The sequence below is a fragment of the Nilaparvata lugens genome, chromosome 2 (assembly GCF_014356525.2).
Source record: "Nilaparvata lugens isolate BPH chromosome 2, ASM1435652v1, whole genome shotgun sequence".
Taxonomy (NCBI): domain Eukaryota; kingdom Metazoa; phylum Arthropoda; class Insecta; order Hemiptera; family Delphacidae; genus Nilaparvata; species Nilaparvata lugens.
Window position 1 is genome coordinate 45,173,130 of NC_052505.1, and position 19,386 is coordinate 45,192,515.

The 19,386-nt window shown below is 33.1% G+C and overlaps 1 protein-coding gene across 1 annotated transcript in view; it reads left to right on the plus strand.

Annotated features, from left to right (window-relative positions):
• LOC111044892 (guanine nucleotide exchange factor subunit Rich) overlaps positions 1-19,386 on the plus strand; it is a 75,190-nt gene that overhangs the window by 40,370 nt on the left and 15,434 nt on the right. The window contains exons 14-18 of the mRNA XM_039420095.1: positions 494-625; positions 5,865-6,104; positions 9,520-9,634; positions 10,997-11,121; positions 13,362-13,510. Of these exons, the coding sequence (XP_039276029.1) occupies positions 494-625; positions 5,865-6,104; positions 9,520-9,634; positions 10,997-11,121; positions 13,362-13,510 (761 nt within the window). The remainder of the gene's footprint in view (positions 1-493; positions 626-5,864; positions 6,105-9,519; positions 9,635-10,996; positions 11,122-13,361; positions 13,511-19,386) is intronic.

Below are 19,386 nucleotides of genomic sequence, written 5' to 3' on the forward strand. Positions count from 1 at the left end.
AAAACAAGCCATAAACAGTTAATCAGATTTATTTCTTTGAAAGTTGCTTCATTTATTTTCTTGAAAAACATTTTCTTAAACTTGCGGTTGCATTGCCAATATCCTAAATAAATTAGATAAAGTATTTAAAATGTTATATTTTAACGCTTGGTCGACAAAATACACTTGCTGAAAAAACTTAACTCATTGATCTATCATATTAATTGATCAATGTTATAAAAGTTATATCATCAACAAATATAAATTGATTTTTCTCAATATAATAGCGGAAGATAATATCTATAGCGATGTTTCCATTTTTATTCGCATATACTCTTAATTTCTAGAAATTTAAATGTTATCTGTAATTGCATTGTCATTCTATTCATCATACCTACAAATGATCATTCACTCATCCACTCACAAGCAAAAAGCTCATATATATGTGCATCATCCGCAATAAAAAAGTGCTTATGAACTACTGGAATACATTTTTGTTTTTCTATTTTTGTAGAGTCAAGTGTATTTGCACCAAATACTTCGCCAGCTGATCAGAAGGAATCTGGGCTACCATGCTTGGGAGATAGCTCGCTGCTGCACTGGCCTGCCATACTTCTCGCATTCTTTAGAACTTCTACTTCATGAGGTATTACTGCCTTATATTATGTTACTAGACTTTGAGGCCGAAATTGTGGGTCATTTAAATTTCAATTATTGAAAACAAATGTTTCTATTGCTAAAAAAAATGCTCGTAATATTGGATTAATCTATCTTTAAAACACAGCCAGCGTTCCTATATTCTCATGCTTTTTTATTTTGAAAATATCGCTGATTGGGAAAAATAAATAAAAGAAGTGAATGGTGAAAACTGAAAAATCTACTTTATGAGCGTTAATAATTGTTGAATAATATTGTCAATTCCACCATTACCATTTATGTGGCTCTTCTTTCAAAGGAAGAACATTTTCAAATGTACTTTTTTCTACAACTGCACGAAAAGAAAGAATTTAAATACTCAATTCTCCTCGTAAAACAGCTTATTTCTGAGGAGAATCTACTAACTTTTTCGCTCGCTAACCATCTGCGAATGCGCAGTAGATTTTCTTTACGCTCGCAAATCATTCGCGCATGCGCAGAAGAGTTACTTTGCGCTTGGTAATCAGCTGATGATAAGCAGCTCGCCAAAAGACAAACCACTCTCGGTCAGATCTTAACCTAAAAAGTCGGTAATTGTACCGATTATACAGCCATGATGGATATCAGTGTAGACGAATTATTATAAACTTCGCCAGATATAAGTGATTTAACAGGTTTGTGCAGTTGTAGAAAACATTTTGTATGTAATTCGCGCGTAATGCTTCTTTATAGCTCTTGCAAAATTATCACGCTCCGCTTCGCGCCGCGTGATAACTGTTGCGCGAGCGATAAAGTCGCGCATTACGCTCTTAATACATAAATAGCTATTTCACAATCCACCTCACATAACTTTTTCTAGATAACATTTTTTGTATAAAATCTTTTAAGTTACCATTTTTATTATGTAAGGCATCTTACATTATTCTTGAAGAATATTCATTAAAGAATTTTACTATAAGTAGTGTCGATCAGTGCTTATGAAATTGAAATTGTTATGTACTAGAACCTGTCAACATTCCATTGGAAGCAGTATTGGGCTGTCAATACTTACTGTTTCCGTACCTGTATCCTTGTATGTTTGCTTGTAAATGAAGAGTAAAATGGAGTAATCCGTGGTCTAGTGGATATATGCTTGAGCAGCAGCCCAGAGGTCCCGAGTTCAAAACCATATTTGAACAAAAGTGTTCAGCTAGGTCACTCGTGTTTTATCGTAAGGGCCACCTCCACCTGTCGTAAGGCCCATTCACTGCTTAAATTACAGAGTGTCCTACGAAAGGTGTAACAGCCGAATACCATAGATTCTACTTGAAATTTAAAACAAAACATGTCCATTACAATTTTCTTTTATCCACTTTAGTTTTCGAGATTTATAGATTTTTCGATGTTTTTGAAAAACGTTAATAACTAGAAAACTATCAGTCAAATTCTAATATTCAAAGGATATGGTAGGAAAGAAGAAAAAAAATTCTAATAAGAATGATATAATTTGTTCTTTTGATTGACGTTTTTGAACTTTTCATGAGCGCTCAAAGTTGAAAAAAGTACATTCATCGAGTTGAAAGCCAAATTTCAGACTGTTACAAGGCTCATACAACATTCAAATACGTCAAACAAAAGAACAAATTATATGAATATACAGGGTGATTCATAATAATTATGGTAAAATAATTTAATACGTGATAGTAGAGGTAAAAATAAGAAAAAAATTCCTATAAACATATATCCATAAACGCTTCATTAGCGAGCTATACAGGGTGAAAGTTTTCGTCCGGAATTCAGTTCCTCTGGTGAAATACACCGATGCTGAATTGTTTGGGGACTAGTTTTTGAAAAACTTATGCTGGATTCATATGGAAAAATATCTGAAAAATTGAATAAAACTAGTCTGGAAGCTGTAGTGGGAGTACTTTTTGAGAAAAAAGTTGAAATATGCAAAAAATCCAACACTTTTACGTTTGATGCCCAATAACTTTCTTCAATGACCAGTAAACAAATAATTTTTCGCAATAAAAATTGTAGAGAATTTAATTCTGAAAAGAATCGTGTAAACTAATTTTTTAATAAAAGTTGAATAAAATGTATTCTTATGTAGTACATTACACCACAAAAATTTGCTGTTTTATGAGGAGAGAACTAATAACTCAAAAGTTGTAGCTGATTGCGAATAAAACATGGATTTTAATAACAGCTGTTCCAAAACAGCTGATTTATTTTGTTTTAAATAAGAAAATATTCAAAAGAAATTATCTGCTGTAAATAATTATGTTCAGAAATATTTTAGCTCACTGTTGAACAAAACAACAAACTGTAAGTTAGGCCTACTGTGACTGCGCTGTTTTGGTTTGTCTATTTTGTTTAATCTATTAATCAGTTATTTGTAACCATTTCACTTTGCTTTTGTGTAAGTGTTAACTTTTTAAAAAATGGCATGTAATTTTAGACATTATTCATACTCCGAATTAGCTGACATGCATTTAATGTATGGAATGGGACACTTCTGTAATAGCACTGAAGCAAGACGTTTGTATCAAGAGTACTTTCCTAACCGAGTATGTCCAAGTTCAAGGTATTTTGCCACTATTCATCAACGTCTGTCTGAAACAGGTTCTTTGATATCCAAAGAGCACATTTATGCAGGCAGACCCCGATCTACTATGACTGTTGAGTTAGAAGAACAAGTTCTTAATGAAATTTATGAACATCCAGAGAAGAGCACGAGAGAATTGTCAGTGCAGTTTAATGTCAATCAATCTATTATTTGGAGGATACTGAAAGAGCAACAATTACATCCATACCACATCCAGAAAGTTCATACTCTATTGCCACGAGACTGTATTCCCCGTGTTGGTATTTGCCGATGGTTTTTAGTAAAACTTGTTAACCCGAACTTTTTAACAACCGTTTTATTTACCGACGAGGCACACTTAACAAGAACAGCTATCGTTAACGTCCACAACCTACATATTTGGGCAGATGAGAATCCTCATGCCATCAATCCTAATCGTCCACAACATCAGTTTTCAGTAAACATTTGGGCAGGAATCATAGGAGATCATCTACTTCTGTTCGAGCTTCCTCCCAGGCTTAATGGCATAATCTACTTAAACTTTTTGAGAGAGGAGCTATTTATCTTACTTGAAGATGTACCTCTTCAGTTGCGCCAGAACATTTGGTTTATGCATGATGGAGCTCCAGCACACTTCAGTGTTGCTGTTCGTGAGCACCTGAATCACAGCTTTCCAAATCAATGGATAGGCCGAGGTGGGCCAGTACCATGGCCAGCTAGGTCACCAGACTTGAATCCTTTGGATTTTTTTCTTTGGGGACTCTTGAAAACCTTAGTATACAATACTCCGATTGATACCATTGAAGAACTCCGATTAAGGATTTTGAACGGAATAGAAATGATAAAGCAGACTCCTGGAATATTTGATCGGGTCCGACAATCGATGAGAAGACGTCTGAACATATGCATTCATATTCACTTAGAATTTGCCGTGCTACCAATTTCTCCTAAATAGGTTGGATAGCATTTCACACCTATTAACCTACAGGAAGTTATCGGCTCCAAAATGGTAGATTCTTGATAAACTATGAATGGATCTATCGCCTATGAATGAGAAATCCAGTTTTCAGAGCAAACCAACTTATAATCTTCAGAAGAATTTTGGCAATATACAACACAAATCCACAAAAATAATACCTTAAACACTTAAGCATCTAACATCATTACAGGCTAAATACTTATCCATTTATATAGTTGAAAAACAATGGCTATAGGCTTGTATACACACAAAACAATTTTATACAAAATTAGAACACCACAAAACTGTTCAAAACTCAATTTAAAACATTAAAAATTCACTTAAACAGAAAAATATTCAGAGAACACAATACCAGAACACATAGCCAGCCACCATTTTTTAGAGAGAGCCTAACAAGTGCAAAGCAAAGCCCCACCTCAAAATCAGTGTCGACGTCATGAACACGTCACCGATATTAAATTCCAAAAAAATTATAAATTACAAGTTTAGAATTTACATTTTACATTTGTTCTCAATAAAACTTTATTTCGAAACTGTTATTTTAAATTTATATACATCCTCTATATTTATAATGATCTATTTATCTGTTAATTCTGTTACTCAGTTTCGGTGATACCATGGAATGTGCAACACAATTATTATTTACGATAAATTATCAGTTAAAAAGTTGTCCGCATATCGATTACTCTGATATTTACTATCAAGTTTTATAGATCTCGAATTGAAGATTCGATTTTAATCGAGAAAAAATGTAATATTACAACTTAGAACATCATCTTTAGTATTTTGGTATAAGTTTAAATGTCATTTAGATATGTTACTTTCATATAAAAATAAGACTTTTCATAAAAAACCGAATATTTTATTCGCAATCAGCTACAACTTTTGAGTTATTAGTTCTCTCCTCATAAAACAGCAAATTTTTGTGGTGTAATGTACTACATAAGAATACATTTTATTCAACTTTTATTAAAAAATTAGTTTACACGATTCTTTTCAGAATTAAATTCTCTACAATTTTTATTGCGAAAAATTATTTGTTTACTGGTCATTGAAGAAAGTTATTGGGCATCAAACGTAAAAGTTAGTGTTTTTCTACTTGGATTTTTTGCATATTTCAACTTTTTTCTCAAAAAGTACTCCCACTACAGCTTCCAGACTAGTTTTATTCAATTTTTCAGATATTTTTTCATATGAATCCAGCATAAGTTTTTCAAAAACTAGTCCCCAAACAATTCAGCATCGGTGTATTTCACCAGAGGAACTGAATTCCGGACGAAAACTTTCACCCTGTATAGCTCGCTAATGAAGCGTTTATGGATATATGTTAATAAGAATTTTTTTCTTATTTTTACCTCTACTATCACGTATTAAATTATTTTACCATAATTAAGAATCACTCTGTATATCAAACATTTCTTCTTCTTTCCAATCATATTCTTAAAATTAGATTTTGACTGATAGTTTTCCAGTTATTAATGTTTAAAAAAATCTATATACTTCATCTCGAAAAATAAGGTCAATATAGGATAATTTTCCTGAACATGTTTTGTTTAAAACTTGATATAGAATCTATGATCTTCGCTTAATTCACCTTTCTTGGGATACCCTGTATATTGAGGCGAGGTGGAACTTCCGTCAGGTTCTCGCTACCAATAAAAGCCATAAGACGTGTTTTAAGTGTGCTGTTGTGTTGGTGTAAAGGTGTTGGAGGAGGAAGCGACAAGCAAAGAGCCGATCCCGGACGCGCAGCTGCCGAGCGTGGTGGAGTTCATCCAGGAGTTCCCCGTCTACCTGGAGACGGTGGTGCAGTGCGCGCGCAAGACAGAGATCGCACTCTGGCCATACCTGTTCGCGGCCGCCGGAAAACCCAAGCACCTCTTCCAGGAGTGCCTCGCTCGCAAGCAGCTCGACACGGCCGCTTCCTATCTCATCATATTGCAGGTCACACTTCCCATTCAAACTTACTTTTTCGTTATAAAATAGTAGTTTGTGTAACAGTTTCATAAGAAGGGTCTTTAAGGCACGAATTATATGTAGAATTGAGACACAAGTGAGCGAGCGTAGCGAGTGCTGAGTGCTTCAAATACCATAATATGGTATACCATACCATATATAAAACTGTTTAAAACTTTATGGTATAAATACCATAATATAGAACTGTTGCATACAATATTTTATCTGCGTCCATTCAAGCAAAGTATCACATTGCTGACTTGTAAGATTAGAAATCAACCAATAGCCTATATTAGGTTAGCACAAACAATACAATGATCGGAAAAGAAAAAACAGGCTATTGCCCAAAACTTCTTCAATTTCCTAATTTAGTATTAAATTGTCCAAATATTTTACATCACAACCTGAAAATAAAAATTAGAATAAAACAAACAGTTTTAAATTTGGTTAGATTGATTTGGATGGTGTTGTGTCTCTACAAGTCGTCTTCAAGAAAATACACTGATTTATCTATTTATACATTGATAGTTACAATATCATTCCCATTAACTGATGCCAGTTGATGAAGCTTATAAATGACTATCCAGTATAATTTGTAAAAAAATTGCTGAATTATTCCAAGAAAATCGTGATAGAAAAGTTACCTAATCCATTAAACTAAAAAATTTGGTGAAGCTTCTACTATTTTGCCAGAAACGAGACTTATTCAATATCAATATGGTATAATAGTCCAGGCAATGAATGCTCAAAAAAGGGTATAGGGGGAAAAGTTGGGAAGACAATTTTTGACCTCGCAGTTCTGTTTAGGGTAGTTAGGAGGTGAACATATCAAAAGTCTCCACCCCTACCCCCTGTGCTAAGGGGGTGGGGGTGGTTTAAAGGTACCATTTTTTGGTTTCTCGCATAAAACTCAAAATCTATATATCCTATGGACTTGACTGTCATATAACAAATTGAAGCTTACATAATTTCTCACAATATTGATTTAACAACTTTTTTATATCTCCACACTAGTTTTCGAGATATCCGCTCTTGAAGGTGTGACATTTTTTGGAAAAAAACACGTTTGCCATAGCTACAACAAGTTTTAACTCAGCGGTTCCACACCTTCAAAAGAGTGGATAAAGATGCGCACTTTTGCTATGTTCACCTACTAACTAGTCCAAATTAAGCTACAAAGTCAAAAATTGTGTCACTGACACCCCCTTCAAATGTCATGTTCAAACGATCAATTGTTGCAGCAACAATCTCACCCCCTACATTGAAGCTGCTATAACAATGAGAGGAAAACTTGGAATAGTGAAATAATACATAATTTCAAAGAGAATTCAATGCTCGACGAACCTACAATAAGCATCAATTTCTATTATGCATTGTTGGAGAGGTATAAGCCCTGAAAGAGCAAAACATTGGATAAAAACCTGTTATTTTATTTATTACACACCTTCAAGAGCAAATATCTCGGGAACTGTTGGGAATATCACAAAATTCCACTGAACAAAAAATGTAGAGAATTTATCAAGCTTCATTTTTGAATAGTTATTTCACTCGGTTGAACGCATTGTTCTCTAGATATGAGCGTGGAAGCAAAACGCTGCAAAATGCAACTTTTAAACCACCCTCATCCCCTTAGCACATGAGTTAGGAATGGGGTCTTTTGATTTGTTCTCCTCCTAACTAGTCTCAACAAAGCTGCAAAGTCAAAAATTTTGTTTAAATTTTGTCCTTTGTCAATTGGTCTATTGTTGCAAAAATTGAGATTTCACACTCAACACTAAAGCTGCTACAAAAGGTGTAGGGAAATTCATAAAAGCGTGAAATCATACATCAAATTTAAGAGAATTTAATGCCTTCTAAACTCATAATCAACATGGATTTTTCCCGTCGATTTTTAAAAAGTTATAAGAGCAAAAATAGTAAAAAATTGGTGGCAAACGTGTTTTTTCCAAAAATGTCACACCTTCAAGAGCGGATATCTTGAAAACTAGTGGAGATATAAAAAAAGTTGTGAAATGAATATTGTGGAAATTATGTAAGCTTTAATTTGTTATATGACAGTCAAGTCCTTAGGATACATAGTTTTTGAGTTATATGCGAGAAACCAAAAAATGGTACCTTTAAACCACCCCCACCCCCTTAGCACAGGGGGTAGGGGTGGGGACTTTTGATATGTTCACTACCCTAAACAGAACTGCGGGGTCAAAAATTGTCTTCCCAACTTTTCTCTCTATAATCTTTCCTTGACTGGACTATAAATATTGAAATAATTATAGGTGAAAGGCTACTCAGAGAGAGTGAATAGTAAACTTGATAAACTGAAAGAATGATGTACTGAAAACTTGATAAACTGAGATCTTGACGAATTGAAAACTTGTCAAACTGGATACTTGATTTAGTGAGAACATGACAAACTGAAACCTGTTGCCAGCATCAGAAATCGTGTTTTAATGCTCAAGTCTTTGCATAATGTTCACATTATAGTACAGCTTTGAAAATCAATATTGCGAAAAGACCCCTGTTATGGGATTAAAATTCAATTATTTATTTCACACTCATAAATACATATATACAGAAATCAAAATAGTGTCCTGTATCATGTCATATATCATGACGAATAAAATAATTCAACTAAAATTTAATAATAGATTTTAAGTCAAAAAGCCACTGGCATATGATAACTCTTGTTCGCCAGTGGGAGAACAAGTAGGAGATAAGATTATCATGTACTTAACTTGATTTAAATTGAGTTTAAATCACTGAACATAAGTAAATATATAAACAGAATAGAAAATACTAGAATGAAGAATTGAAAAAAAATTCTCGAGTATATTATACTTTATAGCTACGGTGCTTATTCATTTATATACAGCGATTCATATATGCAGTGTATATAGAAAACAAAGGTACATGTGAAATAAGTTAGGATGAAGGAAATCTAATGAACAAAAAGATAACAAAATATTCAAAATGTAATAACAATTTTTGCACATCGTAATTCTTATACGAAAAAAATCAAAAAATATTCAGATTTAAATAAAAATTCTGGCAAATCGTAATTCCTGTACGAAAAACAATTGATTGTGATGTTGTAATGTTCAAATTGTAACATGGCAAATAGATAAAAGAGAAAAGTACTTACAATAGCAGCATTCACCAGTTTCACTTATTAAGTTGACACGCCTCGTTATTTGAAGCTACAGTATAGTTCTATTCTAGCTGTCATCCTAATCACTACCACTTGGTGTAACGTCACATTAGGCCGGACACGACATAATTGGACAAAATAATGCACTGCTCTTTTACTACCATTAGTATCTTAGTTTTAATACCATTCAAATAGTATTTTGCGATATTCACCTTTGTGTAATAAAGTTATAAATAAACATGGATCCTTGCTTTTCAGAACCTCGAATCATCCTCAGTAAGTCGGCAGTTTGCAACAATGCTTCTTGATTCAACGCTTGAAAATGGAAAATGGGAACTTTCCAAAGATCTAGTGCGGTTTTTGAAAGCAATAGGTAAGATATTGAACTGATGAGTAGAATTATTTTATTTATTCATCAAGTTGAAAACATAGAATAAACTTGAAAGCCTAGAAATTTTCTAGAAGAATAATTGCAGGTCTATTAGCAGGAAATGACCGATACGTTGAGAAATTGACGTTAATTTCAAGTTTTAATAAAGGCAATACTACTGTACATTGACTTATTGTCTATATTATTACTTATTGTTGTTGTAAGTCATATATCTGTATTATACTGATTGTACTATTTTACGGTTTATACTCTATAGCCTCATGCCTGTACTTGGGCGAACTATAGACTAGGCTTACATGGGGTCAAGTATTCGATTTAAGACCATTGACAAACGTTTATCAAAGATAGCGATAACACCTGTCTATTTATAATAGACAATATACCTGTCTATTTATAACGTCTTTCTTAGTAGAAGGATCTTTTCCCCTCATTTGCACTTTCTTTTTAGGGTTCAAATTAAGTTAGGTTCATTTTATTCAGAGTAGATTTAGATTTTCTTCGTACTCCATTGGATAAGGTTTGTTTCAGTCTAGTTAGGTTAAGACCATGCTAGTTCAGGATGTAGGGTGTAGGATATAGTATGTGGACGAGAATTGTTACTGGTGCTCAGACGGCAGTCCATGCGAAGTTTCGGGCTCCTTCCGAAACGCTCTGGTACTGGTCTGGGTGCCTTTTCTGCAGACATTGTGCCTTCATTAAAGACATTCTGTGTTGGATTTGAGCTTTTTCCAAGCTTCCTGACGACTGAGGAGATACGTCCGAGCTTTGGCTTACGGGTAGGGGCAACCCTCCCAGGCGATTGTCAGTGGTGTACAAGCCCTAGAGGGATTCATGGGCTAGTTGCGTTAGCTTCAGCCCCGTCTCTAGGGTTCTGGATCCCCCTACGGCCAATGCTGTGATATGACTTTGTCAGGTGCACAGGGGCCCGAGGTGGTTGGATGGCGGCATCTTTTTATATTGTCTATTTATAATGTGGACAAAACATATTAGATAATACCTATTAAACTACCACAATAATATTTGCAGATAAAATAATAAGCAGATAATATGTTATAAGATCTTTTATAAAATATTTGACAGAGTAATGGAGTCCTAAATAGAACAAGTTACTTGAATAATCTGCTAGTGACTAACTATTTTCCCAACAAATAATATATTACTCCATCAATCGTCTACGTAAACTATAAACTGGAGATTATAATAATGACAATTATGTTTTCTTCAATGATTGATTTAAGAAGAAATCAAATTAAGATTTCATTGTGTGAATTCTATTGAACTGTGATACAATAATTGATAATTACTGTAGTTTCATTAATATGATGAGAATTATAATTTTTGCAGACCCAAATGATGTGGAATCACCAAGAACATCGTTTATAATGCCTTCGAAGTATGGCATGATGCCTCAATCTCCACCCGTGGCACCCAATGAAGAAGATCTGTCATTAGTACTAGGATCTATGCAGGTAACCAGCTATTTTCCGCATTCTCACCATTTCTTCTTATAGGCTCTATTCTAAATTACCTAATGATATGAAATAGTTCAGATGAGATAAAAATATATGAGAGTCTGTTATTTGAACATTGATTGTGTTTGATTTCTCAGTAATCCTGTGAACCTTCAATGACCACCAGTGTTACCTACAAATCATATTAGATGTCTTTCAAAAATCCGATTAGCGTACAAGTAGGGATTGGGGAGTCTATTTAAACTTTTAATTTTATTTTGACTGTGTTTCGGAATGAAAAAGGCTACTAGAAAATGTATTCAAAACATTTTGAATACATTTTATGTATTATTGTATTACTATACATTTATGTAATAAATTTTATGTATGTATTTTGAAAATATAAAATTTATTTCTCTCTTCCTCTTTCTCTTCCCTTCTTCCGTTTTTTTTCTTCTCTCTTTCTTCCATGTTGGTTTTTTCCTCTTGTTTCCTCCTCTGAATTAAAATGAATATATTATATTAAGTGATTCGGACTCTTCTTCGCACACAGGCATCATAGCCCATGTGAAGAAAATTTCCTATAATGCATTCTATATTTTTTGTAATGTGTATTTTTATAAAGAGGAATAAATTGATTTTTTTGAAATCTAAAACCTTCAAAGCAACGATTATTTATCGCACATTAATATCCAGGAGATACAGAAATCAAATTTGAACTGTTAAATTATTTAGAAGTTTCATCAAGTTCTGTTATGTTTCATCAAGTTCTAACACTTAAATGACGACCTGCAGACTAATAACCAATACAGAGTAATTTTCCAGTCCTGTTACCCAGTTTTCAATTAATTTTTTAAACGGAAATTCAGTTGTGTTGAAAATGTATAGTTGTTACAAAAAAAATATGATATTCTATTACTCATTACTTATTACTATATGGGTAGAAGTCAGCGTTGTATGGTCCGTAGTACTGGTCGTTGACAAAGGTGTAATAGTTGAATGAAATTAGAACTACTACATGGCATTTTTTTATAAAAGTCATTTAATTAAACTTGGAAACAAACTTTACAATACTATAAAATGAATATTTAATTGAAATGTATCAGTCCTTGATGAATTTTGGATTGAAAGTTCTAAGCTTTTTCACTATGATAGTTCAACAATAATTTTGAATAGTTAATTTAAATCATTACACACACGCCTTCAGGTCTACCGTATCTACAGTATTCAGGTCTACTACTCCCTTGCCTGATGATGTGAAATTGATTCGAATATTTTTTATTTTCATCAACCTTCATATAAAAATTAATGTATTTTATTTTTGATCTTAAAAGAGCCGTCCCTCCGTTTTTTATCGCTAAAGTATGCATTCATTCAATATAGTATTGCATTATCATGTCTTTAGGCTCAATAGGCTCAAACCTAATTATTAATTAAATTATTCTTGATGACATTTTTAGAATATATAATTATATTTTAAAATGTTTCGTACTTGAGAAAATTGATTATATTGTCAATCACTTTATACATTATATTTCACCCTTAAGAGGTCTTTTGGTTCATATTGAACCAACATAGGTACATTTTGTTTGTTACAAAATGAAACTATAATCCAGTAAGTAAAATGCTGAAATGCTAAATAGAGTGAATTTTAATATAATGAATTTTAAATTGGATTTGTTATAAACAATACAGTAAAATATGAACAATAGAATCAGTTTTCTCAAAATATTCGACGTCTTGAATCTCTGAATATATTACAAACTGCTATGTTTCATCAAGTTCTAACACTTAAATGACGACCTGCAGACTAATAACCAATACAGAGTAATTTTCCAGTCCTGTTACCCAGTTTTCATTTATTTTTTTAAACGGAAATTCAGTTGTGTTGAAAATGTATAGTTGTTACAAAAGAAATATAATATTCTATTACTCATTACTTAGTTGATAAAGATTATTGAAGAATATGTTCAAAATTTCAAAGTTATACACACTTTGATTCTGTTTACTATAATATTCATAATCTTTGGTAAAAGACATTCTGTTCATAATACAATATTGCAATCCACACAGAATGCTACATCGCTCAAGGATAATCATCTCGCACTGCCGATTGAGTAGGGCTATCAACTTCATGCTACAACAAAAATCTCCTTCATTAGAAATTACCAAACACTTAGAAACAGGACCAAAAATCACTCTATAGTAGACTGCAACTCGTCATTTCAGTGTTGATCATTTTTGATAATTGATTGCAGGTTTCTCGGGGCAGAAGCTTTAGCACAACTGTGAATCCCAAGATTCAGAGTGTTGATGCGCCGCAATCGGGATCTGCTACTGCGCATCACATCGACATTTCAACACAGAGGAGGAAGAAGTCTGTGCCAACTGGCAAATCAGACAATCGGTAAGTAAATGCTACCATAATATAAATGTTTGTTTTAGAAATGTATCCACTCATATCTCATTCCAATTCAACAAAATTATGCATGATGAAATTAAATAAATTCAGGAGAAAGTACAGTTAATGGGCTTCTGTCAACAAATTATAAAAATTATCACCTGGTTTGTTTTTTACTGTAAAATTCATGTCATTTCTGAGGCAAGCCCTTATACTACACTACATAGGACTACAGTTTGTGGGTTTTTATGTTGAACTGTTCAGATTCCAAACCTAGATTATTGCACTAGTTTGTTTATTTATTGCACTATAACCAGTAGATAGAATAAGTATATTTGTTTTTAATTTGTTATCCTAGTATCCTTTTTTCGGGGTTTTCAAGGCACTATTAGTTTCGGCCAAATATGTCATCAAGTATCCAATTGAATCTGTTACTATTGATTATCATTAAAATATTGATCCCATTCCCATACTATTATTATTATTAATTCTCTTTGTAAAAAATAAGTGTAGGTTGTTAGTATGGAAAAAATACACTGGAAATATATTAAAATTTCAATTTATTGCTGCATAATTTTTTACAAAGTCATTGATGTTTAAAGAATATTAAGAGTTATTTGAAAAGTTGGTTAAGTAAAAACATTTGCTCCCGTGAAAAAGTCACAGAAGCTGATTTGTTTCGAATCAAATGGTCTGTGATTGCTGGTTCTAACCTTAGTTCTGGGCGTTCTGGGTGTGCTTCTGGGCGTAGAAGGGGAAGTTCTGGCCCTGGTAGTAAGATGGGTAGTACTGGCTCTGGTAGTTGAATGGGTAGTTCTGGCCCTGGTAGTAAGATGGGTAGTACTGGCTCTGGTAGTTGAATGGGTAGTTCTGGCCCTGGTAGTAAGATGGGTAGTACTGGCTCTGGTAGTTGAATGGGTAGTTCTGGCCCTGGTTGTAAGATGGGTAGTACTGGCTCTGGTAGTTGAATGGGTAGTTCTGGCCCTGGTAGTAAGATGGGTAGTACTGGCTCTGGTAGTTGAATGGATAGTACTGCCTGTTGTAGCTGGATGGGTAGTAGTTCTGGTAGTTCTGGCTGTATGGGTAGTAGCTGTTGTACTTGTAGGATGGGTAGTAGCTCTGGCTGCTGAATGGGTAGTAGCTGCTGTACTTGTAGGATGGGTAGTAGTTCTGGCTATATGGGTAGAAGTCAGCGTTGTATGGTCCGTAGTACTGGTCGTTGGCTGGGTAGAAGTCGCGTCCGTAGCTGTATGGGTAGTAGAAAGGTCTGAAGCTGCTATAGTCCTGGCTGTAGAAGAGATCCTTGACTTGCTTATTGGGAGCCTCCTGGTCGGCGACGTTCTCTGCGGCGACGAAGCCAACCAGAGCCAACAAGATCAGACTGTAATGCATGGTGAGAGTGTTTGTTCCTTCAGATGCTGACTGTAGCAGTGAGACAAGATTGACAATTTTTATAGCACTCAACTCATCTTATATACCTTACAAATTATCATTACGATAGTCGGATTCACGTTCAACTATCATAATTTCTTATAGATAACATCAATACTTATCATTAATCCTATTCTGACATTTTCATCCCAATCATTTCAATGACGAATAATGCTATTGAAAAAAAGAATGAAGTTTGTACTTAATCTCACTATATAATTGGATAGGTCAATTTATTTAACCTTTCTTAATCTCACTATATAATTGGATAGGTCAATTTATTTAACCTTTCTTCCGTATCAGCTGAGTTATAATTGTCACTGATTTCATCCTAATCATTGGGCGCCTAACATTTTTTTTGTAACATAATTGTTCTGCTCGCACAATCTTGCGAGGGCATTACTCTGTGAAAGATAGACAAGTGCCAAGTATTGACAACAAGCAGTGTGAATGACCGGATTGAAATAATATTCAAGTTATCTCTCATGCTTCTACTATTTGCGAATCTGTTAGAAATAATATACATCTTCCTTTTTCAATTTTGATTTAAAGACTTGTTGCACGTTTAATATAGGCCTAGATTCACATTCACCTTTCCCATAGATTAATTCTTACAGTATTCAGGGTCTGCCGGTAATATTTATCTAATTGCACATTGTGGCGGATCTCACATATAAGCATGGCAGTCAGTGACCGGTCCAGTGAAAATAACTTTCCATGACTACTAATGTGACTATTAATTCTTGCTTGGCCGGACTGAGTGGAAATAGTCCCAATTAGAACTCATGGCAATAATATTTTCACTGCACCGGACACGTTCACTGTTACTTTAAGAATCCGCTTAAATCTGTTTTGAATTATATTCATCTATATGAAAACCTAATGTTTGCTAGAATTTTCTTTCAATTTGTTTTCCTCTAGGCTATCGAGTTTCTCAAAGTAGATTCATACTAAAATGCATTAATTTATCCAGATTATATACACATCATAACGTGAAAAAACTTTTAATGTCAAGTATAAGATCAAATTCGTTTATTAAATAATTATCTATATGAAAACCTAACATTTGCTAGTCTTGTGAGCTAGTATTTTCTTTCAATTTGTTTTCCTCTAGGCTATCGGGTTTTTCAAAGTAGATTCATACTAAAATGCATTAATTTATCCAGTTGATACACATATTATAACTTGAAAAAAACTTGAATTGTCAAGTATAAGATCAAATTAGTTTATTAAATAATTACCTTATCAAATATCCATATGAATTCCACACATGTACAGTTTCATAGAACTTTGATTATCACTTTGATTAGTGTCAGTGTGGTTTACCCTCTGTGAATATATGTAGTGTGTTTCTCATATATTCAGACCGATATGAATCACACAAAATTAACCTTGAGAATGACTTGAGAACATTGCATTATTCTTTTTATTCATTCTTTTTATTTATTTAAATGTTTGCAATAATTGCACAATTATTGAAGTTCTATGTAATGCAAAGATCCAAGTACCAGCTTCAATAGGTAAAAACATGAATACAACTTATTCAACTCAATCAACATGAATACAATTTATTCTAGGTACATTGGGTAGAAGGTATTTATATTGATGCAAGTGATTTTTAATATTCCAATTTGATATGTAACGTCATTCACTCAACAACCAATAATTCAGAATTAATTCTAATCATGCTATGTTTTATGTATTGTACGTCATTTCACCACACATTAACAAATAATTGTCAATTATTATTATTATTTGACGTTTGTGCAATGCTTCTTCTTAGTTGATATTTTTATTTTCCAAATTTTTGCATTCATCAAATAAAAGGGGGCTTTACTCAAAACATGGATAAATGAAACAAAATATATAGATAGTTGCAAAAGAATTTCTCAATTTAGCCTGAAAAGTTATAAGTGCGGATTACATATGGAAATACTCCTGCCAATAAAGTTCTGCTTGGTGCTACTTTGTAGAACTAGTATAGTTGAACGAAAAAAATTAAGTTTTATGCGTTGTCCGGTAGCATATGTACTAAAAAAGGCATTCCGTGGTCATTTTCGGGAATCAGCCGTGAAAGATGTCTCAATTTCTTCCTTAGGGCTGGTATAATTGAGAACGCAATGATTATGATGAGTGGAAATTACAGGCAAACACCTGGAAGACAAAATGACCACCAAAATTATCAGGGTTTTGTTACATCTCTTGTATTTTGATAACCGTTCAAGATATTTCACCTTTCTTTGTATGAAAATATTCAAAAACCTCTCCTCTACAATTTGTGTTATATAACGTTTTCCTCTTAGGGCCAGTTTCCGAGCTCAGAATCTATAAGTTCTGGACTTACAGAGTCCAGGACTAAAATAAGCACTCGGGTCTAAATCGACTTTCTTAGTCACGGTTTGTTTTCTAAACTCCAGAGTCTATTAAGTTCTCGACTTTTTTGAGTCCAGGACTTTAACGCAGTAAACATGAGGGAAATTCACAATATTATATTGTTGTTATTTTGGCAATGGGAGACAGCTGATTGAAACGGGCTTATTCAAATGAACATGCTCTCCAAACTATTTTGTAACAATTATTTTGTGAAAAAACGTTTTCTCGATTTATTTGTAGGCTTATTCAAAGCAAAACCCAACCTTTTAAAATATGAATGAATAAACATTTCATTTTATGCTATGCTATTATGGATCATTGATACTTACCAGTGATTTTGGAATGAACATTTTATAAGGCTGTAGAGTTGGAAAACATTTTTTGAAAAAAAAACTGGAATGATAATTTATCATTACTATTATTATTATTATTATTATTATTATTAATAATAATAATAATATGTTAGATATGACATTGATTAGGCCTAATAACATTCACATTGGAAGATGAAATTACAAGACAATCAATGTATAATTTTTATTGAAAATTTTTAGGTTGTCACAGTTTAAAATAAGGTTAGATTTTCGCGGATAATTCTGATAGAACTTCATTTTAATATAGACTTGCAAACTATAAATTCAACACTTTTCAACAGTTTATTCAAAAAATTGATAAACAATGAAATACATTCCAAAAAGCAAATACAATCATAAATTATGAATTTAGATTTACTAATCCAAATAATTCACGTATTTCGAGACGTTTTGGCTATTCATCTACTCCAAAACAATAACTGAGATGTGTTTGCTCAGTTTAAGTCCAGAACTTAAATTTAAAATCCTATCTCGGTCGAGGCTTTAAAATTTTCCAAGGTTTAAGGACATTTCTATAATTTGAACCCAATTAGACACTATTGTAACTTTAATGGGTTCTTAGGTAGCCTTCACTCCAACCGTCACCAGTAACTTCTTCTCTTTAGATTGAGATTTCTCACAGGTATATTTTGTATGTTTTCTGGGATCATATTCTATCAGATCATTTATTTTTTCCTGTAAATTTTAATATTCCCCAGTGGAGAAACATGATTCCTCAAGGGTCAAAATTGTAAACTCTTATAACTTTTGGAATAATAATCTAATCTTCTAATAATAGCTAATTATTTTCAACTCCTCAAGGCGTTTCAAAATCATGTAATTTGAGTTCAATGCGGTAAAATAATTGAAATTCATTCTTTGGAAATTTTTTCAACACTTTTCCAATAATATCAGTGTTTGTTCACTGTAAAGACATCCACAGGGTGAAAAATTAAAATTCTGTCCCCTGAAAATGTGCCTGCATGAGTTATACGGTTTTCTAATTGTTGAGTTTGGCATATGGTGGAAAAGCGTGCTTTCCACTGCAAACAGTACTTTTCACTCTCTCTGATTACGCTCCAGCCGTAAAATATGGACTTACAGTCTTCAATCAGATGTCATTTCTTAGCTTTGAAAATATTCTACAACACTGTGCCAATAATATAAGTGTATGTCTACTGCGAATACCTATACAGAGTGAAAGGTCAAATATTGTCCCCGAAAAATGTATGTTTCAAGTTTTTTAAGTTGAATTAATCACGAAAAAAGTAGTCCAAATGAGACGGTTCAATCGAATATTATAGATTGGTTAATCTAAAGACTTTGGTGGTAAAATCAATCCGATATCTCTCACAATAACTGAATAGCAATCGATATAAATTTGCAAGTCTCTATCTTGGAGTAGTCACGAAAAATCGATTTTATAGTTCTAGCTTGTTACCTCATGCTTATGTAATAACGCACCAGAAATCGTGCAGGGTTTTCTTTGTAGGGCGCTGGAGAACACATTTGTTGACGTACAGTGTATAAAGATATATTGTTTAAAGCTCAAGAAACTATCTAAATTTCATAGATTAAAAATTTATCTTCATTCCTTGCAAAAAAAGTTATGGAAAATTTTTGAAAAAACGTTTTTTTGGACTTTGAAGGTTATAACTTATAAACCACGCTTTTTAGAGGGTGATTTTATAGAACAAAATTTGTAGAGGAAGATTTTTAAATATT